Source organism: Nanorana parkeri, unplaced genomic scaffold, assembly GCF_000935625.1.
Source record: "Nanorana parkeri isolate BGI_ZX_2015 unplaced genomic scaffold, ASM93562v1 scaffold48, whole genome shotgun sequence".
In the NCBI taxonomy this organism is placed as follows: domain Eukaryota; kingdom Metazoa; phylum Chordata; class Amphibia; order Anura; family Dicroglossidae; genus Nanorana; species Nanorana parkeri.
In genome coordinates, this window is record NW_017306316.1 from 1,339,266 (window position 1) to 1,364,678 (window position 25,413).

Consider the following 25,413-nt stretch of genomic DNA (forward strand, 5'->3'; position numbering starts at 1 on the left):
GAATACACACAATACAATGTAATCTGCAATAATTACATATATGTATCAAACTATTTCACTTCAATTTTGTCCCTAGAGCTTTATCCAGTGCCCTGCCTGCACTTTTACTGTACTCTATTGACTGTGGTACGGATCAGGCAGCGCCCCAGAATTCCCATTTACTGGACCATTTTATTATATTATCATTTTTTATATTATAATTTATGATTTTGTGTTTCAAACTTTATCATACCCGGGATGTCTACTGGACTCTTGTTTGGACAGATTTAGGTGAGTTATTCCTAAGATTTACTAAGAATTAAAAAACAAACAATGTACCGCTTTGGCATGCTAAAATCCTGCAAAATCATACCGCCAGGGAGGTTAAATAGTGTTCCTGCCGGTAACATAGCTCCTGTTCTAAGGGGACAACACTCACTCATTGTACTGCATCTATGGTACAACACTGTCACCCTAGGCTGTGCTCCTGATGTGGACGACAAATCCCTCCCCCTCGCTATAACAAAAGGAGGAAGGTGTTTATAGTTCACAGATGATAGCTGGAAAGACTGATAACAAAGTTTGAGATTTCAGTTCAGATTACCTAATAATGCTTTCCAACTCTCCTGATCACTAGCAATGCTATTGTTTACTGGGGTTCAGTGAGGGACATGAATTGTCACCATTTAATCTCTATGGCTACTGTCAAAGAAATAGGTTTCCTAGAAAAAAAAAAAATGGAATATATACTGTACACCATGAAACAAGAAAAACTGTGGTTTTACAAGTCCCTTTATACCTTACAATTTTCAGTGGCCACCCTATAATCTTGCCTATAACCAATGTTTTACATAGGAAACTATTCCCTGGTGAGAAGAGTCTGTGATTTGTTGGTAGTCAGCCTGTGTAAACGTCAGAACAGGCAACAAACCCTCTACTGTACCCAGCATTGCTTACATGTTGCTACCATTTCACAGACATGCAAATTCTTTTTTCTTCTAAAAAAGAAAAATGTGGGTTATGATTATTAAGTGGCAGCAAGTACAATGAATCAAAAGCTGCCAATGAGGCTCACTTTTGAGCTGTCACTTAGGAAATGAAACACCATTATCCTGCGATTTACAAATTCTCTTGCATTTACTATATTACCGGGGCCCCTGCACTCCATTTTATCTCTCTTACTGTTAAATATCTCCTCTCTCTGCTAACAGTGCTATAATTAACTTGCGAGACGCTAGTCAGTCAGCCTCGGCAACATGCCAAGAAATCAACCCCAATTACTATATTCACAATGTCAGTAATGCTCACTTCTCAGTTTATACTAATTTGAAATGGCAGGTTCCAACTTCCCATGTCTGAATTATACAATCCCATTTTCATACAATCCCATTATACTATAACGTAACATTAGTGCCTACAGAATGCTTGCTATGTAAACTTACAAGTCAAACAGAAACAAACTGCAGATAACTTTCTAAAAATAGTTTTTGCCATAACTGTTTAAAAAAAATACACAGCACTGCTAAGGTATTTTAGGGGCAAGTTGTATTTATGCATAAATACAACTGGATGTCAAGAGTGCTAATCTTTTTCTCGGCCAATCATTAAAATTCACACCTCCGCAATGGGGGGGTTTTCATAGCATTAGAGACTGCAGAGGGGCTATTTTGAATCAGGCATCCACTGTCAATTAAAATAAAAGGGGTCAGCAGGGTACAACCAGAAGCTGAGGCTACATATGCAAAAAGTCAAATACGGCTTTCTCTAGTTATTATTATTATTACATAGTATTTATATAGCGCCAACAGTTTGCGCAGCGCTTTACAATATAAGGAAGACATTACAGTTACAATACAATTCAAGACAAGATGGTAAGGAGGGCCCTGCCCCTGAGGGCTTACAATCTAAAAGAGGAGGGGGAAATGATACATGAGGTAGCTGTGGGAATGAATGTGAGAATGTGAAGGTTCAGTGATTAGGTTGCGGTGGGATAGGCTTCCCTGAAGAGATGAGTCTTTAGGGAACGCCTAAAGGCAGTCAAGGTGGGAGATAGACGGACAGGTTGGGGTAAAGAGTTCCAGAGGATGGGAGAGACTCTAGAGAAGTTCTGGAGGCGAGTATGGGAGGAGTGGACAAGGGAGCTGGAAAGCAGGAGGTCAATGGATGAGCGGAGGGGACATTTAGGGTGATACTTTGAGACAAGGTCTGAGATATATCCGGGGGCGGAGTTGTGGATGGCGTTATAGGTGACTGTTAATATTTTGAATTTTATCCTCTGGGCGAGTGGAAGCCAGTGGAGGGATTGGCAGAGGGGGGATGCAGTTATACAGTTATACAATTACAAACAGTTATACAGTTATACAATTATACAAATACAGTTAAACAATTACAAATATAGTTATACAATTACAAACTTTTAACGCTTCATTATGCAGTACATGATGTTCTCCTTGACATTGCTGCAAGTTTCCTCCTCTACATGTACAAAACAAACATCTAGGCTCAAACCACTGTGTTGCTTTACAAGTACTGTGATCGCACTCCCAGTTGCCACCTTTTGCAGATCGCACTCTCAGTTGCCACCCTGTGCAGATGTTCCACCTCGAGGCACAACAATCTGACCACCAGCAGACTGGGAGTGATCTTCACTTTGGTAGGTTAACTCCGCAGTTAACCCTTTACACACACCATAGCCCCAACCACCATTTTTGTCATGGTGCCGAATTCTGACCTCTTAAGAAAGGTCATATCTGGATCACTAGAGGCAATACATTATTTTAATTTCTGATTGAAGCATTCAGAGGTTAACCAATTTAAAATATAATAAAAGAAAATGAAAGGAAAGATAAAAGAAAGGAAAAAAAACAGTGCAAGAAAATATTTACAGAAAAAGACAAGGACAATAAGCAACCGTAAAATAAAGATTATGGGCTTATTCACACTAGCCATATAGTAAAATATAGTTACCTTGTGGCTAGTGTCTGCTAGGTGACAGGGGTAAGCAGAAGTGCCTTGTGTTTTTACAAGGGGTGTGCTGAAGGGGACGTGGTTTTTTGTTTGCTTCATTTTTTTGACACTTCTAACTATCCTAACTATATTTATATTTCGAGATGACCAGATTTGACAATACGAAAACCAACAAAATTACAATTTAATAGATGCTAGAATATGAAACCTATGCAAAGCACTCTCTGGTGGTGTAATGTGTCCCATCAGCCTTCTGTACCTTTTAATTTAGGCGTGTTTCATGTCATACATAAGTGTGTGACCACTGCTTATGACTATCAGGGCCGGCCTTAGGCCTTTAGGCGCCCTGTGCGAGAAAGCTTTACAGCGCCCCTATGAAACCTAACTCTGTGCAGTTCATTGGTATGTCAGAACAAGCCACTGCCCCCAGTCTGACAGATGTGTATTCCTAAACTATTCTCCAAGACTATTTACTATATGGCAGTTTACAACATGGCTGATCAGGTCTTCTTCAGACCCAGGGCTAAGAAGCATTTGATGTTTCTGCATTCCTTTTTAGTTGATCTGCTTTGTGTCAGTGTGTCTTAAGCTGGACTGTAATGTCTTACCTCCCATGAATGCCAAGCACAGACATTAGGTCCAAATCTGATCCTTTCTGTTATGAAATTTTCAAGGTTTGGAAAAAAAGAGGGTGGCACTGGGTTAGGTACAACTTCCCTTCATTCTACTCACTCCGTTTAGGGATCCTCAGACCTCATTGTCTTCATGTATATATTGAACCATTGTCTGATTAGCAACCAGGACACTACTGTGATGAGTGCACTACACCCAGTTAACACTTACAGGGTTATATAAACATAGCTGAACTGGAAAGTGAGCTGAATTGGAGAATTTTTCCAAATCAGATATTTTGGCCTAAATTGTTCACTTCTCCTGCCTTCTCCAAACTCTGCACCCTTCTGTGAAGAACCCTGTCAGAGTTTCAATCAAATAAGAGCGCTAGAGTGGAAGTACCCTTGCATAAGCGACTGACATTATTAGTTGTACATGTTCGTGTCAATGCTGGAAAATGTGAAAAAAAATGTCTCTCAAGTCTCTTTCACTTTCATTCACCACTTTTAGTATTAGTACACTCCTTATTAGAATTATTGTGGCACCACATTCACATTTACCTTAAGCCCTCGTTCACACCTGAACGTTTTGTAGCGCGTTCTACGCTCGACGAACGCTCTACAAAACGCTCAAAAATATAAGGCCTATTTCCGCCCGTCCCTAACGCGCTACAAAACGGCCCACGCCTGAAAAGGTACATGTACTACTTTGGGCCGTTTTGTTAAGCGTTTCCATTGTGATACAGCCAAGTAGCCTTCGGAAACGCGCGTTTGTCGCGCAACTTTTTTACCGCGAATCGCGGGGAAAAAACACGCGACAGACGCGCATATGCAATACGCCTAGGTGTGAACCAGGCCTTAGAGTATCTACTGTCAGTTGCCGTATTTGTTTTAGGATACTAAGACTTCTATAACATTGTTATTTGTCAACTCTGAAACCCAAATTACCGCAAAGCCTTGACCATCTGAGAATTGCTATAGAGTAATCTATTTCTTTAGCAATAAACCGTTCAGCTTTACAAAATTGTAGCAAGTGAAATCTTAGATCACATTTCAGGGCACCCGGAGGAGAAGCAGACTTTGAAACAAGTGGACCTGTCTATGTCAACATATAAAAGTTGCATTAAAAAATCCAAGCTTTGCTGTAAGAACTATGCTGTAAATTTTTACCAGCTGTACTGGCTGATAAAGAAATATAGGTTGTACTGCAATAGAAAAAAATGTAACTACAATGCGAGTTATTATTGGTTGTCAATGTATGGAAACATTTACATGCTTTATCAGTAAAATGTGTTAGCACTGTAGCTCTCATGTATTCGGTTCAGTGACCTTCAGATTCTTTGCTTTGCTTCTTAAGTAATGACTGGAAAACGTGAGGTTTTCAAGCTGCTGAGAACTGAAAATTTAGAACAACACTGCCAGTTAGAATCTGGAAAAGCATTCAGGGGTTTGCAATTCCTCAAAAGCTGAAGATAATTGTTCGTAATTACCGATAGCTATTATGAACTCCTTGTTATAATAAGTATAGTTATACAGTATTTCAAATTTGTTGCGATTGTTCTATGGCTACAGGTTCTTCAGTGTTTGCATATCTGTGTCAAAAGTATTCTGATTGTATGAAAAATTGTGCCTTTGTTTTTGTCTTAAAGGAGAACTATGGGGTTAGAGCTTTTACCCATAGTTCTCCTAAGGGTAACGGGAGGACACAAACTAGCGTCCTCCCGTCACCCAAAGCTCAGTATATCGCGAGCTGTAGCCAGAACGGATCCCGACAATGCTGTCTAGATCCACCCAGCTGCGCGAGTGACAGTTGGCTCTGCCTATCTAGAGACAGCGCTAGACTGAAGGTAAAAACAAAAGCTGCTTTTTATTTTTTAATACTCCTGGACATCTTGTTTTTATTTATTTATGTAGTGCATTCCCACTTTTGCAGCCAAATTGGGATAACACCTACTTTATATTTATTACATGTTCCCATTCACAAAGCATACCTTAAAATATATTTACAAATTGCTGCTTACCTTTTTGCTTGCTGAAAAACTGTTTAGCTTCCCCTTCTATGTAATGTTAATGAAGGGGCTTGGGAATTATATTTACCATACTTTAACCCATCTGTACTGTGCTGGCAGATCTAACTATCAGTCTTAAACTAGATGTGCAGGACTTCTAACCAAGGGTTATAGATCTCAAGGCTTGGGTGGTACATTGTATGTCAATGCACTTTAAAAAAAGGAAAAAACAAAAAGGGAAAAAAAGCCTCTTTGACCCCGATTGCCACATTACTATCTATTCTAAGGGGGTTTCTCAGATTTGACAGCAATGATGGAAATATACTTTAAGCTAGAGTTCTGCTGTAAAGTGCAACTGCAGCAAAAAAAGCTATTTAGTATTTGACAGAGTTGTAAACTGATTTTATGAGGAGATTTCCCTCATTTCTCCATCCTACTGACCATTTCTATTTACAATCATTTACAAACTTTATTTTCTATGTTATCTATGTAAAAAAAATTGTATTTATGAGCCTTTCATTTTAATGGGTCAAAATTAAAATGTATTTTGTTTATTTAAAAGATTCAATTATATGGAATTGACAACAACCACATCGGTGATAGTATTTGACACTTGCAGGTTATTTATTAAGCAAAATGTGTCTTCTCCAAAAAATCTGCATCTTGTATTGATACTGTACAAAGAGAACTAGCGCAAAGCTTCATAAATTCCCCATTGCGGGCTCACGCAGTAGATCATCCGCAAAATGCTCCGAGTAAACAAGACAACTTCCTTCACTACCCCACACATGTAATGAGAAATACAAAAGCTTCCATACAAGGCAATGTAATTGAAGTCAATGACCCATTAAATGGCAATTTGTTACAACCTGCATCTACAATTAATATACAAATTCTATTACAAATACATTATCGATTATGACACTCCGGCTGATAAATGAAAAGGAAAGTTGCCTTCTCCATAAATCCTGCTCGGCACTTCTACTTGGCAAGTTGATGTGCTTTAATCTAGGAATATTTATTGTAGCTGTTCAGGGGAATGTGAGCAGGCCAATAAAAGTGTCAGCACAGGGAAAGTGAGACGCAGCATAAAGAAATGCCGAACATGGCACATACACTGCAAAGCAAAAGCGGGAAAGGGAGGTTATGAAGGCAGCAAATGTACACAAGAAGACAAAAGATGCATGTGATCCAGAAGCCCTTGTACTGTTTAATGGGCCTACCCAATGCTTACAGGAACACCAAGGTCAATTTTTTTTGTACACTGATGAGGCCATACCTTCAACTACAGTTCAACTGAAACTGGTACTTTAAGAACTACCCTGGTCATTCAAACCACAGAACAATTAGATATTTGGCCAAAACCACATGACTCCATTAAAAAGTGTATTTAAGGTTTTGTTTTGTTTTTTTTGATAGAGTGGTGAAGGTTGGTTAAGTTCTCTGTCTGTGTCCCCATTAGGGAGATTTACTCTCTTTAATTGTCCTGGTAAAACCATTGTCATGGTGATTTCCCTCAATTTAGAGAGATTTCCTCTAGCTTCCTGCTCTGTTCACAGGACAGGAAGTGAAGAAAAACCTTCCTTATTAGACACAGAAGCAAACTCCATCCATATCTCTTCTAGTCTATCCAAAAAGGAAAACAAAAAAAATGGCTTTATATATACTTTAAGTACACCCTCTCATTAAAAAATAATAATAATACGGTCCCACCATGGTTCATATTTGGCAAGACTGTTTTTTTCTTGCATACAGATGTGGACAAAAGTGTTGGCACCCTTCCATGAAAAAAGAATAACCCATAATTTTCTCTGAAGGAACTTGAAGCTGGCCAAAATAATTTGCTTCCATCATTGTTTAACCTGTATTTAATAAAAGTCAGACTTTGCTTTTGATTCACAAGAATATTTAAAGAACAAAACAAAATAAAATAAGCTGGACAAAAATGATGGGACCCATAACCTTATATTTTGTTGCACAACCTTTAGAGGCAGTCACTGGAAACAAGCAATTTCTGTAGCCCTCAATTAGACTTTTGCACCTCCCAACAGGTAGTTTGGTCCACTTTTCTTGCGCAAACTGTTCCATCTGTGTCAGATTTGAAGGGTACCTTAACCAGGCTGCATGTTTCATCTCTTTGCATAGATGTTCAATAGGATTCAGAAGGCCATTTGAGATAAGTCCAAAGTTTTGTTCAAAAGCATTCTTGGGTGCTTTTAGCTGTGTGTTTTCATTACCTTGTTGAAGGACCCATGCACTGCAACTGAGACAGACCTTTCTGATACTAGGCAGTATGTTTCACTCCGGAATTTCCTAATAGTCCGGAGATTTCATTGTGTCCTGTACAGACTGAAGGCACCCTGTGCCAAATGCACCATTGCAACCCCAAAACAAAGCCTCCTCCATGTTTTACAGTACATATGGTGCTCTTTTCTTTAAAAGCTTCCTTTCTTTTGTCTGTGAACTAAGAATTGATGTGACTTGCCAAAAAACTCCAGTGTGGTTTTATCTGTCCAAAGGACATTGTCCCAGAAGCACTGCGGCTTGTCAATATGCATTTCAGCAAATTCTAATCTTGCTTTTTTATGTTTTTCTTTTAACAGTGGAGTCTTCTTATGAGCCCACTGTTGCTTAAAAAGTGATGCATGATGCGATTAGACACTGATCTTGGAGTTCAGCTTAATTCTCTTTGGACATTTTCTTTGGCTCTTTGTCTACCATTTACACTGACCTTCTCTTTAAACTGGTGTCAATTTTCTTCTTGTGGCCACATACACACAGCTTGGCTACACTCCCATGGACCTTATATTTCTTAATATTTGCAACTATTGTCACAGGAACATCAAATAGGCTAACTGACTGATTACAAGGTTGAAGACGTGTGATAATAATTACAGGAAACCGTTACTTTGAAATATCACTATGATCCAATTACTTATCCTTTCTAGTGGTACCAACAAACCTATCCAGACCATTTTTTTTCAAATATCATTGTAAAATAAGAATATATATTTTCATTCGATCACTTTTCATCACTATTAAAGCTTTGTTTTAATGAGCTGTTTGGCTTCATTCACACTATGTGATTTGGTTTCCTGTGACAGGAACCTACAGACTTCTGCAGTAAGAATCCCAAATAACCCATGTGGCTGTGGCCTGATAGATGTGTCCAGGGACAGTGATCTATTCCAAACCGCATGTAATTGTATCACAATTGATCACATGCAGACTGCCATTTACAGATGCGGCCGCTGTCACCTGGCCATTAACTTGAATAGGTACAGTGCCCACAGCTAAAAAGGACATTTTGGATTCCTGCAGCAGGAATCCCAAACTGCATATTGTGAATGAAGCCTAAGGGTACCAGTAAATTTGCACACGTTTGTAATGGTTGTCACAACTGACTGCATTCTGTCATGCCTGCAAATGTTGCACATTTAGAGAGGTACAATAAGTGTTAACCTGATCACAATTAAAAATTAGGAGACAGGTGGAGGAGAAGGAGGAGAGCCTGGAGTTGGACATTGATGCAGCCATCACTTTAAAAGGAAACTGACACAAAGAAAAGAGCACAGACAGGTAGCAATTTACACGTTACATAAAATACCATATTTCAGCACCAAATATTGCCGATTTTTTGCTTTGGTTATTGAGACTTTCTACAATGAATTACTTAGCAATGGCAGCATGAATGAACCAAGCTGAGGAAAAACAGATTTCTACAGATTTCACTGTGCTTATCAACAATGAAGGTGACAGAACTACTTTAAGGATGGACTAAAAGAGGGATGGGGAAAACCAAGAGCATTTTGCAGCCAAGGTGCTAAATTACACAGACAAGCTGTCAAGTAAGGTAATTATAGAATTAATGTGATAATTTTTAGAGTTGAGTAATGTCCTCTGCATTCTGTGCAGGAGAGACATTTATCCGCATTTAGAAAAGAAAAATATACTCAACTCCACCCGCCTCAAAATTTGCATGCCATAATGATTATAGTAATACTTTTCTTCCTTTATGCCATTACCATACTATTCAACATTACTCAGAGTACAGAAAAATAATGTTGTTGTGACTATGCAAATAAGAGGAACATGAAGGTAAAGTATAAAGCCCCTTATATTGCAACTATAGTTATAGGAACATCAAGCTGCTATGAGATGTTCTCCTAGCCTTTACCGTTGACATGCTGTTTTTTCTCTGGTCCATGTTCAGTGAGGTGCACATGATGATACTAAACAGGAAAGGGACTACTTTTCTTCATTTAAATAGACTGACTAATTACAAGGTAAAGTATAAGGCCCCCTATTTGCAGCCGCCTCAGAGAGGTGGTCCGATGAGATCCACCTGTAGTTTTTTAAGGCAGACAGGATCAGGTGCCCAATGTAAGTCTATAGGCAGTCAGATCTAAATAGAGGGGCATCTGTTTATATCCAGTTGCCCCCGACTCAGGCAAAAAACAGAAAAACAACAACTTAACTGTTTTCCATTTCACCAGACCCGATTGTGTCGGATCGGGGGGTAATCTAATGTAAATGGATTGACACGGGGTCCGGTCATTTCCGTTTTGTTCCTCCAACACAAGATGGAGGGAAAAACTGGATGGACACAGATGTCACGACTCACATCCGATCCATGCACGGATCCCCTCCTGATTCGACAGTGTAAAAGGAGCCTAATACATTTACAGTGAGCAAATATATTGAGTTATCACTGCAGGATCTTAAAGTCTAAGGCTGGCTATACACTGTTAGAATTTCAGCCCATTCACGACAAAATCGGGCAAAATTAGTATAAGCAAATTTAATTAGGAAATAAGGTTGCCCTCATGTACACATAAAGTTGCTAACTATACATAGAAACAAGGGGTTACATAAAGCAAATATAATTTACACACACAAAAAAATTGACTATGCTTACCTCTTTAGGTAAAGGGGGAAAAGAACATACAAAGAAATTAGATTAAAGGGGTTATGTCACCCTTTAAAATATATAGAACCCTATTTTATGCAACACGGCTGAGAACGAGAGATAACCAGCCGAGATTTCTGTCCTGAAGGCTTTTTATCAGCATATGTATGAATTTTAGTCACATCAGAAACTAATCTGTTGTTAGTTAAAATGAAAACTAATTTAGCTTTTTTATGTTATATGTATTAGCAAAATCAATTCAGGCTTTGAACAGCAATTAATTTGCGGTAGCTGTTTTATATACAGTGGTTTGAGAGCAAAATGTTTATTAGCTCCACTTCCAAAATATTTTCTGTTCACATAAAAATGTAACATTTATTACTTGCATATGGTACGTTACCTCCGGTGTGCATCAGGCTTGCCTAACTGTGAAGCAAGAACACACCAGGTTAACTTTGCATAGGCGAGCGGTGAGTAGCCCCACACGCAAGGGTTAAGAATAATTTTTCCCAGAGCTCTTCTTTTAGAGTTCTACATTTTCTACCCCTCACCTGCTCCACTAGAGTATTTAGGAGCTTTCATGATAAAACTACACTCCTAGGAACTTTGGAAAGTTTGGAAGGAGTGGCATCAGGATAAAGCACAGATACCTTTCTGCTAGACACAACTTATACTGCATTGTTACAGCTTTTGCAAATCCCTACACAGCCATATCATATATAGATGCAAATGTATGGACCGCAGATGGTAGACAAGGTAGCTTATCCTACCCTACACAGGATGCTATTGCTGGGAAAATAAGTAGTAAAAGTACACTTGATCTAAGTAACTATCAGTCAGCAAGCATCAAATCCGCTGCATTGTAAAATATTAAACCCTTTACAGAAACTTTGTAATTATCTATATGAAAAATCTTTCTTTATAGTTGCCCCTAAAAGTGAAATCGAAATTGTGGCCAGACAATGGACATTCAAGATCTATAGATATATAACAGTGAATGAGCTTAAAGTTCTATGAAAGTGCACTTATTCTTTCTGCACCTCTCCTCCAACATCCCAGTGCCCACCCTCCCCCTCCACAGATTTATATTTACCAAGATTTGACACCCATGGCCTCAGAGGATTCTTTACATCCTGCACTTAGGTCCACTCACTGGTGGAAGGGGGGCAACCTTGGGTGGCCCGTAAGTGATCTGGCGGTTGTAATTCGGTTTTACTCATGTAAGCAAACTAATGGCTGCTATAGCAGCTGGGAATCCATTTACAGGGTCCTGCTTCCACCACCAAATGGCATGTTGCAGCGACAGCATGGGAAGGGTTGAAGTGTATTTCTACTTTTGCAGTCAAGTTTGAGAAAACACATGTCATGTGTTCCTAGTTACACAGTATGCCTACAAATCATTTTTGACAAATATTTCTTACGTTTCTAGTTGTTTCTTTGGAGCAGGCCTTTGGACAGACCGCAAGCTACTCTGAACTATTTCAAAGTGAAAGTGTAGCGGGACTAAATGGGGACAGAGTCAGTTTTCTCTTAACAACATACAATGCAGAGGACCACCCCACAGATCTTTAACCCTTTGCTAGGACAGTGTTCAAATCTAGTTTACAACCGATAAAGAGATCTGCCAGCACAGTACAGACAGGGCTAATTAAAGTAAACATTAACTCCAGAGCCCCTTCTTAATATTGCACAGGAGAAAGCTTTCGTTTGGGAGTTTTCAGTACAGAAGTAGTAAAACATAAGCAATTTTTTTTTAAAGTTATGTAATGTGATGGGCAACAAATATAAAAGAGGTGTTTTCCCACTTTGGCTGTAAAAGTGGAAATACACTTTAAAAACAAACCCTCAACAGCCTAGTACATAAAAAGACTACTGAAACGACACCAGGGATCTAGGTGTCACCTATGGCCCTGGATGTTAGTCTATAAACGACATGCTTGGGTGATTCCTAAACCTGCCATTGGTGATCTGCATTGACAGAAGCAGTACTGACACCTCTTTGACAGGTAATTTACCTGCAAGTGTTACAATAATCGACATTAGTTAGCATGCATTAATTTTAAATACTGTATATTTGATGCTGGGACTGCACACAGCCAACACATACTGACAAATGAAAAGAAAAATATTTATATCCAGATCAGTAAGTAAATAATACGAATTAGAAATAAATAAAATGTTCTTCGTGTTATTCAGCCATTCTTTGTAATTAATTTGAACAGAAGTACAACTACATATTAAACACCTCAATGTTTCTTGGATGCTCTACAACTCACAGAGATGTGAAGAAAAGGATTAGCTTGTGTGCATTTACTGTTAACTAAAGCAAAATTATCCCTGTTGAACTTTGATGAGCCACGTCAGAATCTGATTATAAGCGGCTGGAGCGGTGTATAATGAGTCTGAACAGAATGGTTAGTTTACCAGAAAATTACGCCCACTCATGTACGATACAGTAATTATAAGCAATTAGGAACTTAGCAAGAGAGCAACCGATCAGGAAAAAAAGGAAACCCTTCAACTCGAGCTGTATTACACATATTTCTACATTTATGGATTACAGTGTTCCAATTATTAAGAACACAAAGAGAGACCTGGCCATGGTATTACTTATATACCACTGCTACAACTTACACTCTGCTTAATATTTCAAAGCAACTCTGTCATTTCTATTGTTGGTCACACATGCTACCATCCAGTTGTACAAAAACTATGCTATTTGGGCATCCAAAATCATCTTATAGGTGCTTGCTAGGGTTATGGCCACTTAAGTTCCTCCACAATAAACTTGTCAAGCCATGTCTTTATGGGCTTGGCTTTGCACACAAGGGCACAGTCATCCTGAAACAGCACAAGGTTGTCATAAGGTTTGATGTGCACATCTGTATAAAATGTCTCTGTATGCTGTAGCTTTCACTGGAGAAATCGGGACTCAATATTTTTGGAGGGGTGTCACCATTTAGTGTATGAAACATGAGGGCATACCTAAATAATTAACTGAAAAGATATTCAACCAGGAAGACCGTTTTCAGTAATAAGCTGTTGTAAAAATGTAAAAATCTGTATAACCAGATTGTTTTATATGTGTGGCACGCTTAAGCAAGTCATTTTTACCAGCCTGCCGGTAAACACATATGTACAACGTAAGAGGACAAGGAATCATTCCCTCGGTGTGCTGCTGCTTCTTCATTGACTAAACAACAAGCTAGGAAAGGAGAGGTGACTAATTCAGCAGAATTCAGCATTTATTCCCTGTATTCACCCATGAGATAGGACAAGGCAAAGAGTAGGCTAAGCCATAAATATGGGGCATATCATTTAAATCCTAAAACTATATGCCTGACGTTCTGCTTTAAGAGCATTGCTGCCACCATGCCATTTCCAATGAGGTCCGCCTCATCTGGCCAGATTGTTTGATTTGAATTTATTTTTAGAAAAGAGTAAGCACTGTGCCGGTTTGGAAAAAAGACTCAGCGTGTTTCCTAAAACAGGGTCTGTGCTAGTTTCCTCATGCATGCGGTTGCTGGCCTAAACGCCAAAAAAGTTCCAAAAGGAGAAAAAAAATGCTGCTGTGTGTGGCCTCCCAACATAAAAAGGTTGTCCACATGTTCAATAAAGTTAAGTTATCGAACTGGTGCATCCACAAGAAAACTAAATCAAGCACAGGTAAAAAGACTGTAGGCTATTATTACTTAGTTGTTTGTCACGCATAGCGTTGTCTTTTAAGTAATTATAATGTAATGTTTGGTATGCATTTCCTAAATACTCGAGACTTGAGTGCAATCAGAAAATCAGCCACGTTACAGGCTGCAGACAATTACTCAGAACAACTTGGATTCTTCTATCTGAACTAGAAAAGAGGCAGTTACAATCTGATGCACTAAATGCTTGTTACATCTCACAAACTGCATTTTGATTTGGTAAATTATATTAGGTCTGATTTTATCGAACATCTTCCAGGGCCACACCATTGAAAAATGGAATTATATGTTTTAGCTGGATGCTGACAAACTGAAGCTGCCACCAGATTTTTGTATAATTCAGGGAACCTAACATCTACATCACTCACAAGGCAACCTAGGGTCCAGTAGATGTCCAGACTGCCCAGCTACAGCCTTGCTGCTCCAGCAGTAAACCAGGGTTGTCAAATCTGTACATCTGTCTATCACTTCACAAGGGGGAATACACTTCTAGGCAGCTGGTGTCTGATGGTGAGGGACTATATCAGTATAGACAATGCAGATGAAGTGGTTTCTTTGTGCCTATTGCAATCCTTTTACTAACAAATTAAGGGATAATGGGGCCAAGGGGCTAAAACTGCTACCATGCCTAAGGCCCCTTTCTGTCTGAGGGCCTGTGTTGGTATGCTTCGGTTTGCTTCAAAAGGATTTTTTATTCCCATACAAGCCTATGGAAATGCAAAACCTGCCAATAAATTATGAATGAGCTCAAAAGGTGTCTAAAACTGATGTTAAATTGAGGAAACAAGACCAAAACTCAGCAACAAATGCTCTTGATTGGTCTCTGGTCCAAGTCTACCCACTGCTATGGTTACTACAACTCATAGCTATTGTATTTTTGATTGTATGGAGAATAGCACAGAAAAGGGACGTATAACCCTGACGTTTAGCATTAAACTCTTGCTTCTGGAGAAATATTGGAAGCCAGTGAGTGTTTTAGCTTAAGAAGCGTCCTCCTGAAAAGGTCGCCAAATCTAAATTTTATGCATAAATTTTTAAACATTTTCACCATCCTAAAAAGACTAAACTACAAACCAATAAGTAGAACTATAAAAGGATGCAAACACAACCTGGTTGAGATTTACAGCAGTTTCAGTAACCGCAGAACACAAAGTGCCACTTGGAGGAGGACTGAGAAGTCGACATAAGCGATCATGTAACAAAGAGTTAAATAAAATTGATATATATGACTCAAATATTTGCTCTAGATTTCTTGCAGCAAACTGCAGATGCATGAAAGTGGGGTACTAAAAGGTTTACAAAATCTCTTGATTCTGTCGTTGCCAACTAAAACACCTACTATGAATTTAGTAATACGTTAGGCGATCATAAATCATACAGCTAGACATTTTAAAAGGAAAAAAGTGGATTTATTGTCACATTGTAGACGCAGTGTAAAAGCACAAATCCATTTTTCCATATATTCATCAACTCTCTGGATGTGTTAATGCATAAAGAATCCCCAAGTATGAAAAAAAATTACGCTCCATTTTCCTTGTTCTCAACGCTGCCCTTATTCCACTTTATCAACACACGACTTTGTATGCTAAGCGTACAAAAGCCAAGAGCACGTCTGTTAGCTGACCTCTCTGGGGGCACTTACAAAGAACGATATCTGTGCCGAAAAGGATATATACAAAACGCGCAGAAACATCACAGGGCATAAAATAAACAAAATAACCTGATGCAAAATGTTATTTGAAATGTACTGTGCTGCACTGTACTCCTCTTCTTTAAAATACAATAGAATACAAATAAAGCCAAACACACGGGTATGGTATTGAACTGGGCCTAAAAATATAGGCCCAGTATATATATATATATATATATATACATATACACACACACACATGGATGGAGATTACACATATATATATATATATATATCTTTGAGATAATTGGCAACCCTGGAACTCAAAAACATAACTACTTCTACACTGTCTGGAGACAGAACATTACCCCGACAGGGTGTTCCCTGAAAACAAATTGTTTTAGAAATCAACAGCCACTTTATACATGAAGCCCAACATAATTACAGCTCCCCGCCCAGGACTATGGTACAGGTGTGGCCAATAATAGGCTAAAAACAACATGGCCTCCAGGCTATATACTTTCCAAATTCCACGGAGTGTAGTGTGACTGTACACCAGCACCAATAACCTGGCCTACATTTTCCATTAATGTGCAACAGATGCCTAAACATTTTTTTTTTAAGTTTTGGATAGAGTGGAGAGGGGCTAGAACACCTGTCAGTATTGTATTGCTCTCTGTATCCCCATTAGGGGGATTCATCCTCTCCATTTGTCCTGGAGACCACTATCACTGAAGCCGAATCAAATTCCCAAATTCTAAGTTGTCATCAGAACAGGAAATTGATGTAGGGCTGCAACTATTACGGATAAAAAGAAAATTAAATACGATCCGTAATTTAAAATAAAATTCAGAAATGGAGTTTTACAAACAAAAGTTTACGTCAGAATAAAACTGCATGCACAATTTTTTGCAATCGCACCGCACTGGGACGCACGGCATTGTGGTACTGTGTGTTCCAGTGTAGGCATTGAAATGAATGGCACCGCAATGCACCTCCTGCAGCAGAATTTGTCAGGCCTAAGCAGAAAATGACTTTTCCCTGCTTTTAAATTTTTATTTGAATAACTTTATGTATTATATTAGACATTTTAATTAGTTTCATGTATTTAAAATAATTTGAATTGAAAAACTCCAAGCTACTGTAATAAAATAATCAAACTTTTATTTAAAATAACACTCCAACATTGGACAAAAAATACAATTATGCAGAATATGAATATATATATATGAGAGACAGAAAGGAGGTAGAAGAGGAGGGTGACACTAAAAACAATAGAAGAAATACTAGTGAAGTGTCCTGAGCGAGAACAGAAAAAGAACGCGTGGTGAGTGGAGCAGGGGGATTTATCATCTAGTGAAGGTGGTCCTACTTAGGGTTGAGGGCGAAGCTAACCCATGGTATGCTGACATGGGGTGAGCCAGGAAATATATATACATACATACATACATACATGCCCAGCCATCAGTTTAGAGTGAGCCACGAATAATGGCCTGACAATTATTGCACTCACTGATACCCGACATGTGTAGCACAATTGTCGATTTGGTACCTAGGTGCGCCCGACTTGCGCTTCTGTTATATGCACGAGTTCGCGAGGGTTTGGGGACTTTTGTTTGTATTTTTCATTTTATTTTTCCTTTTTTTCAAATTCACTTTTTAATTTAACTTCATTGCTATCAAATGGGGGAGGGGGCTGTGCACAAGCCCCTTGTGTGATAGCACATTGGAAGTGACAGGTTCTTTTTAAGGTGACATTAGGGACCCCTTTCTACTTCAGAGAAACGCACATCGTGCAAGATTTCGCAGCCATCAGCAGGATGTAAATGCAGCAGAATGTAAACACAGCAGGCAGTGGGTGGGGGCAATAGTCAGTCTGCTATTGGCTATTTCAAATTGCAATAGCCAATAGAAGGCTGACTATTGCATCTGCCCACTCCCAATCAGCAGAGGAGGGACCTCTCTATTGAGGGCTTTCCTCTTGCTTCCTGTTGGACAGGAAATCACAGGGGTTATAACCCTCCCTTACTCTATCCAAAACTAAACAAACTTTTGGTTTCAGTTCTACTTACACACACACACATAGAAGATGGAAAACAATACATCCTACAAAACAGACTTTCACTTTATACCATAAATTAAAATGTTACAATTTCTCTCAATTACAAGCAAATTTGAAGAGCAAACATTTAACACCACTTCATTAACCATTATCAGCCTTACTTCTAGCACTGAAATCATTTATTAACCATGCATACAGCACATTAACTTTGCTTAGTCATATTCTGGATCTGTTAAAGGATCCTGGATTTTTTTCCTTATTTAACTTGGCACAGAAAACCAGTATAAAACTATTACAAGGAAGACTGTATAGCCTGGGAATATGATATTTGACCATTAACCTGCGCAGGATCAGGGGGACGCAGGTGCCGATTCCTGCCAAAGTAATTTTCTTCATGTGACATTGTGTGTGGACATTCGCCTACTTTTTGTATAGTCAAATTCCTGCTTATTGCATATATTACTTTAACTAAGTCAATCGCTTTTTAATGCAATTGCATTATTTCAGTGGCCTCTCAAAATGAACATCGTGCGTCTAAATTTTTCATGTTTGGTTAAACGTTTTGATTTGTAATAGAGGTTATATTCAATCACTCTTTAAGCATACACACCAAGATGTTCACATATAATGTTGAATGAGCTAAACAAAAATCTCTAAAATCAATATGTAGTCAGAACTCATACAAAGCGTAACTGCTTGAATCCTAAAAGGTTTCTACCTAGGCATGACGATGGCAATGCTAGAAATAACAAAATGAACCTTTGTACTAACTAAATGCTGACTGACCTAGCCTACATGCCAGCACTGAAGCTGGGTCACATAATTTATGAGGTCCCATTTCAGAGCAGCATTTCTGTCAAGCCACAAAACCACTAAATATTATACTGATAGAAAGTGTTAAAAATACACGTCCCAGGTCCAAACTCCAATATTTCCTGGAAGTTTCAGGGCCCACCTTTTTAACTCGTTGAGCTTAGCATAAAAGAAAAAAAAAAGGAGTTAAGAATCACACTGCCAAGTGCTCGCTTAAAAAAATTCTATCCTGCAGGGATAAAGCCCGTATTTTCAGAATAAAAACAAAACAAAAAAACTCTTTAGCACATATTTATCACATGATTATTTAGCATAAGCTGCTACCCTAATATAAGGCACCTAATTCACACATGGGTATCCAACACTTAATCTGGGTTCAGAAGGCCAAACTTTAATAAATGATTATTCACCTAATAGCTTAAAGGAGAACTCTAGCTTTAACAATACAGGTATACACGGAGTGGCCAGATTATTATGACCACCCCATCAGTACTTCGTTGGGCCACCTTCTGCCTTCAATAAAATTTGTTTTGCTGATACTCGCTCCATGGCTCCGAGCGCCAACAATCATCCCACGTTCAAAGGCTGTTAAATCGCGTTGTTTACCCATATCTTCAGAAAAAAAATCACTTCTACTGTCGTGGTAAACAACCTGCTTCCTATTTATAATGGTCTGGCCCTCTAGCAACTTCAGCACGAAATTATAGCTAATTTGCCTGAAAAACGTCAGATGGTCATAATAATCTGGCCACTCAGTGTATATACTTACATTTGTCCAGCTGGGCATGTAAAGTCATAGTTATCCTCCAATACACTGTAGTAGCTGCAGTTACTACCGTGTATTACAACGCTTCAGGTCGTGATACAGCCGCTGTGCTGAGCGACTTCCCTGTGCTGCTAAAACATAGAGAGTCTCTCGTTGAGTATAGTGGCAATTCAGAGGATGTCTAGTATGTTTCTCAGTCAGTACCAGGCGTTCTCTAATTGGATGAGGGGCAGTGATACCAAACACTGCTGATGTCTGCAGGCCGATTGCTACTGACAGTAACATTCCTAAAATATCCAAATTTGGTTATCAATGTTTGAACTGATGGCAACACTTTGGAATAACTTAAGGTGACAATCCGTGTGAATTAATTTGAAGTAACACAGTGTTGTTATCAATATTTATAACACCGACTGTAGCACATGCTTATATGTATTTGTTGGGAGTAAAGGCATCTTGACTGGATTCTACTAATCAAAGTACAATTCTGTTTCTGTAACACTAATTTCCTATCATTTTTCCTTAAAGGATGGCACTTTTCACATGCATGAGAAACAATTACAAAGAAATTGCTCAGAGGCAATCCACCAAGAAAATATTCGGTTTAACAGTGCAAACATGAAACCAGCTGTTGTTGCTAAAAACAGTTTGTGCATCCAAGGGCAAAATGCATATGCGTCTCCAGGGTGCTAATCATATTAACCTGTTCACTGCCAACAGCCCTCTCGATCCACTTTCCACAATCATCAGTGCAGACTAAGCAAAAAACAAAACCTGTAGCATTGCAATCTTCAGAGCACACAACATATAAGGAAATACACTGGTACTATCCCATATTAGAGAGTCTGCACATTCTCCAAAACCTTCTTGCAAGCTCAAGTAACAAACAATCGCAGTGCAGCTCTTGAGACCCCTGATGTTATCAAGATGCAGCCTGCCGATTGCACCATATGTTTGTGTTCTTTTTAACAGAGGAGGTAGAACGGTCTCTGTAGGGTTTCAACACTAAACTGAGCCACAAAATTCAGGCTGCTTCAAGACTTGCAAGAAAAGAAAGGTGGTATTATTAGCTAGTATCAGTCAAATTGAAACTGATGAAGAGAAGAGACATTGGTAAGAAAAATAACATCTGCAATTCATTTAAAGGTCTGTCAAAGCAAACAGTAAATACTAAATCTGAAAAATATCTGTAAAATATTTGTCTTTGTTTTCCCAATTACCGTATACCGATGTTGTATACGTATTCTTTGTTTGTTATGGTCAGCACTAAACATTTTTTTTTTAAATTATATTTAAAAAAAAATATTTTGTTGCTTTTTCTTTAGTCAGGTAAATATGAAAAACTGAACACTAATATTTTGAATTCTGCTTTTGAGCCAGGAGGTGTAGCTCTCCGCTTATGTGTCTCCACTGTTTCTTAGTTGTAAAAAGTTATTTTGTCTACAGAGTCAATAGCTCAACCTGTAATTTAAACCCAGAAGACTGATCTGACAGCCCTTCATAAAATGTGTAGGTCAGAAAAAAGCCAGCTTGAAGGTAGGTAGCTTCTGCAGTGTTCTCTATTTACATACTCCATAGTACTTTATTATGTATTAAGTGATTGTTTGTAGAACAAAGATTATAAACACACAATTGACCCAAAACCATTGGAGGTCTTCTAATCTAGATCACATAAAGAACCTCTGATTTTGGCAAAATTGGGGTTAGAAATGTAATGTCTTTTATACAATTAATCAAGAAGTTTGATATTATGCAACGCAGTGGAGAATATTTCCTCAGATTTATGACATACATTTCTATAAAATTATGAACCAAACTGTGAAGCTTAAATTAAAGCATGGGCATTAGTTCACCAGATATTAGAAATCCGCAGCTCCAGAATCCTCTGCACTAATCAGCTAGTAGAGCATTTTGGGACATATGGTACCTTATCAAAAAGTAAAAGGTTTTCCATTTGGGTTTATCATTATTTCTCTAAAATGAAGATCTAAATTTGATTTCGGGTTTTTTTTCCATTCACCAAGAAAATAAATAGTTCAGCTCACCTCGGGAGTGTTTTTCTTGAATTCTCGACTTTGATCAATAAGTTTTTTTCTGGACTGTTCACTTTCATCTTGTCTGTTTGCCAATACGGTTGCTGTTGTATCAAGTTCTCTCTGTTAAAAGGGGGAAAAAAAAATAAGGATTTTAAAGAAAATGCCTGTATAATATGTGCGAAGGACAGATGCGGAGGAGAAAAACAGAAACAACAAGTAAAAAGAAAAGGAGGGGATAGTAACCAAATTATACAACGTTTAAAAAACTAAATACATGCAGAAACGCAGGCAGACAAATTACATTAGCCATTTAGACTGTGCATCTAAAAGTTACAGTTTGTTGAGAAGTTTTCTACAGCGTAAATAAAGCCAAAAAAAAAACCCGCTTGTAGGTAGAAGTTTTAGTAGAAAGAATTTTGTATTTCTCCTCTACCAAACTTCGTCCACATTCTCCTAGCAGATTCTTGTGTGTGTACATTGCCTGAAGCACACGCACAGTGCAGTGTAAACTTTGCATTTACAAGATGCTGAGAATAAATCTGGGTGATGGGACAATGTAACTCAAACGTGCATAAGTAAATATTACATCATCAGTGACTGCCCAATGGCAGAAGAAGAGAGACCTTCAATAGGAAGAAAGTGGTAAAGATGGCACCAGTGGCAACCGCCAATAAGGCTTAGCCCAGAGCCATCAGTGCTGGAGAATAGCAAAACTGAAAGCTAAGTCTGCCACAATCTGAAGCATGTTGTGTGTAATTGCATTTTAGAGCAAGAGCTGCAGCCCTTTTTACATTATTGTCCAGCTTCATGAAATTGTCTACTGAATCTTATAATGACTCGCATAGCTCCGAAATTCAAAACATGTCCAAAACTATATTAAAAAAAAAAGGCACAAGAGACTAACATGTCCACTGCAACAACTCAGGCAACATCTAAAAATGCTACTTCGAATACAATCCTACATAAAAATGAAAAAGCAGTGATTGGCGATTGTGACAATGTCCAAGGTTAAGGTTAGAGCAGCAACAGAACTGAGGGCTTGTTCACACAAAATCCGGACCAGATCTGCACGAGTTTCTACATATGCAGTGCAGCGTGTTTTGTCGCGTTTCTGGGCTGTTAAAAAAAAAAAAAATATATATATATTAGCCTAAAACGGGCTTCCAGTGCGTTACAAGGCATTTGCATGCGTTTTGGTGCGTTCCAGAACAGAAAAAAATAGGGCATGCTGCAGTTTTTCCACATGCTCTGGAAATGAACGCTCTAGTGTGAACTAGAACCCAAAATACCATTGGAAAACATTGGATGCAGTTTTGATGCGTTCTGTAACTGCTCTGCTCCACACTTGGTGTGAACAAGCCCTGAAAGGCAACAGGAAAGAGAGGACGGCTAAATACTGGACATGTCTGCCTTAAAGACAGCAGGCATGTTGCAAGCATTACATGAACCAGATCTACAGAACTACGGGTAAAAATGTGCTTGTAGGAACACTAAAGACAGGCCATGTGCAAGTTTCACGCCAGAATTAAGAAGTACTCTGAGCACCTTCAGGAGTGGAAGAGGATATCTGAAAATCAATCTGGAATAATCAACAATTGCCATGGGTTAAAATGTGTTGCTCTAATGCAGCCCATTTGTATGGACTGCCTAATGCACAAAAAAGGTGCATGTAGCATTTTTAGCACCACGCTGTACTACATCACACATCCATCGTACAATTCAGAATGAACGGCACCACATTTCACCAACACAAGCGTTACTGCAGTGTAATAGCGCAAATGGGCCGTTAATGTAAAGAGAATTACTATGTGGAGAGGATGTTCTCAAAGTCCGGGCCAGTACTGAACACCGCTCTAGCTTAAAAAATAAATTAGTTTGATTTCTAAAAACATGAAAAAAAAGTGCAAAATCATATTTCAGGTTCTGTTGTAAACTACAAATGAAAAGAGAACTTAATCCAATGCAATCATTTGACATCTAAGAGCATCATGGCAGAGGAACAGATCTAAGCAATAAGCCTAGGATATTAAACCAAAAAGTCCAACAAATCGGATAAGCTGGAAAATGTAAGGTATTTTTCTCTATTGCAGCAGTAAAGCTAAAGTCACTAATCGCAGTCAATGGGACAATTGCACATTATATGCCGACAAATAAAATCAGCAGTGTCAGTAAAAAAAATTTAATCAAACAACCTAAATATTATGAGGGGAATTTATCAAAACTGGAGCAAACAAAAACGGGAGCAGATGTCCATGCCAACCAATCAGCTTCTCTTTTCATTTTTTTCAGTTAAGATTTGAAAATGAAAAAGAGAAGCTGATTGGTTGCCATGCGTAGCTGCTCCAGATTTTGTCTGCTCCAATTTTGATAATTTTGTGTATTGCCAGGTTGAATCACCCTTTCAATGAATGACTGAGAAACGCAAAGAAATCAATATTGTACAACACATGTCCATCAGTGGTCAAACAAGGACGAACAAAAGCCCACATGCTCATGTGCAGTGGATCTCAAAACCCCAAAACTTCCATACCAATGTGATGTTTGCAGGCACATGAACTCCACTGCACTGTATGGGGTTCCAAAACTCCAGCACTCTTATAAAAGCCCCATTTCTCCCCATCTGGCAACAGCAGCAGAAAGTCTATTTGCTCAAGTACATGGGAGGAAAATGTAGGAACAAGAACTTCTACCAACATAAAAAAAACAAGTTTCAAACCCGAAATCCACATTTTTATTAAAAATCAAATCAAATAACCAGCGGGTATGAGAAAAAACCCAAACCAAACAGCTTTTGTTGGGATATCACCACCTCTCGCATGTTGACCTCCACACGGGGTCTGCTCCATCCTGCTGCCGCCACTGGTATTCCAAATTGAATGACACCCAGCGTCATTCAACTCACTTCCAGTGAGCCAAGGTGTCAAATACTCTACCCTTGCGGGATGTCATCATAGCACCTTGGGTTCAAGGAACAGCTGTACTGAATGCTTACATGTCCTTATGGGAACACTGTCTTGTACAGGAGCATGGACTGACCACCACCAGAGGGGAAAAAGAAGAGAAGACCCGGTTTATCAGGTGGATTGGTTGAAGACAATTTAAATAAATAAAAAAAATTGCAGAGGGGGGGCTTTCTGGCCAACCTGGAGTTCACCCGAGAACAAAAAGTAGTGTGATCCAGAAGTAGAAAACAGGACCAATAACTAAAAACACAATAGGGGAAATTTATCAAAACTGAAGCAGCATAATCTGGAGCAAATGTACATGGTAACCAATAAGCTTCTCTCTTTAGTTTGGTGAGTTAATATTTGAAAATGGAAGAGAGAAGCCGATTGCTTGCCACGCACACAACTGCTCCAGATTTTTATCAATTCCCTTCTCTATGTCCTCCTCACAGGTGACCGGTGTTTTACCGGCAAAATAATTCTTAATTCGCCAATTTTCGAACTCAGACTCTCCTGCCAAGCAGCACAGTCATGTCCTGTCTATAGCCAGCCTATCGTGTATATGTGCTGGTGTGTGCTCCCCCCCCTTCCTCGTCTGCTGCCGCCGCCCTCCCCCCTCATAATCCCTCACCTACAATCCCGGATCCGCTAGCCCATCTGTGGCCCGGGACCGGCTCGGGAGGGCGTCAGGAGGAGGGAGATCAGCTCCTCCGGGCAGTGAAAGCAGAAGAGATGTGTGTTACATCACTTCCGCATTCACCCGTCAGTCATCTGGCTGCTATAGCCAGAGAGAAGAACTGATAAAGCAGATCTCTGCTTCATCAGCTTCTTTTGGGGTCCCCATGTGACATTAGGGGTCCTAGAGACCCCTATTGTCTCCATAAAGAGGACCTGTCAGTGTACCTGTGCTATTATATAGGGGGATTGTTATCCCCCTATGTAATAGCAATAACAATAAGTGTAATATATATATATATATATTCAT

At 38.9% G+C, this 25,413-nt stretch overlaps 1 protein-coding gene across 1 annotated transcript in view; it reads right to left on the minus strand.

The window, feature by feature from the left end:
• CUX1 (cut like homeobox 1) overlaps positions 1-21,961 on the minus strand; it is a 241,199-nt gene extending 219,238 nt beyond the window's left edge. The window contains exons 1-2 of the mRNA XM_018573575.1: positions 21,917-21,961; positions 21,493-21,603 (exon numbers count right to left, since the gene is read on the minus strand). Coding sequence (XP_018429077.1) covers positions 21,493-21,603; positions 21,917-21,961 — 156 coding nt within the window. The remainder of the gene's footprint in view (positions 1-21,492; positions 21,604-21,916) is intronic.
• Positions 21,962-25,413: the final 3,452 nt, after the last annotated feature.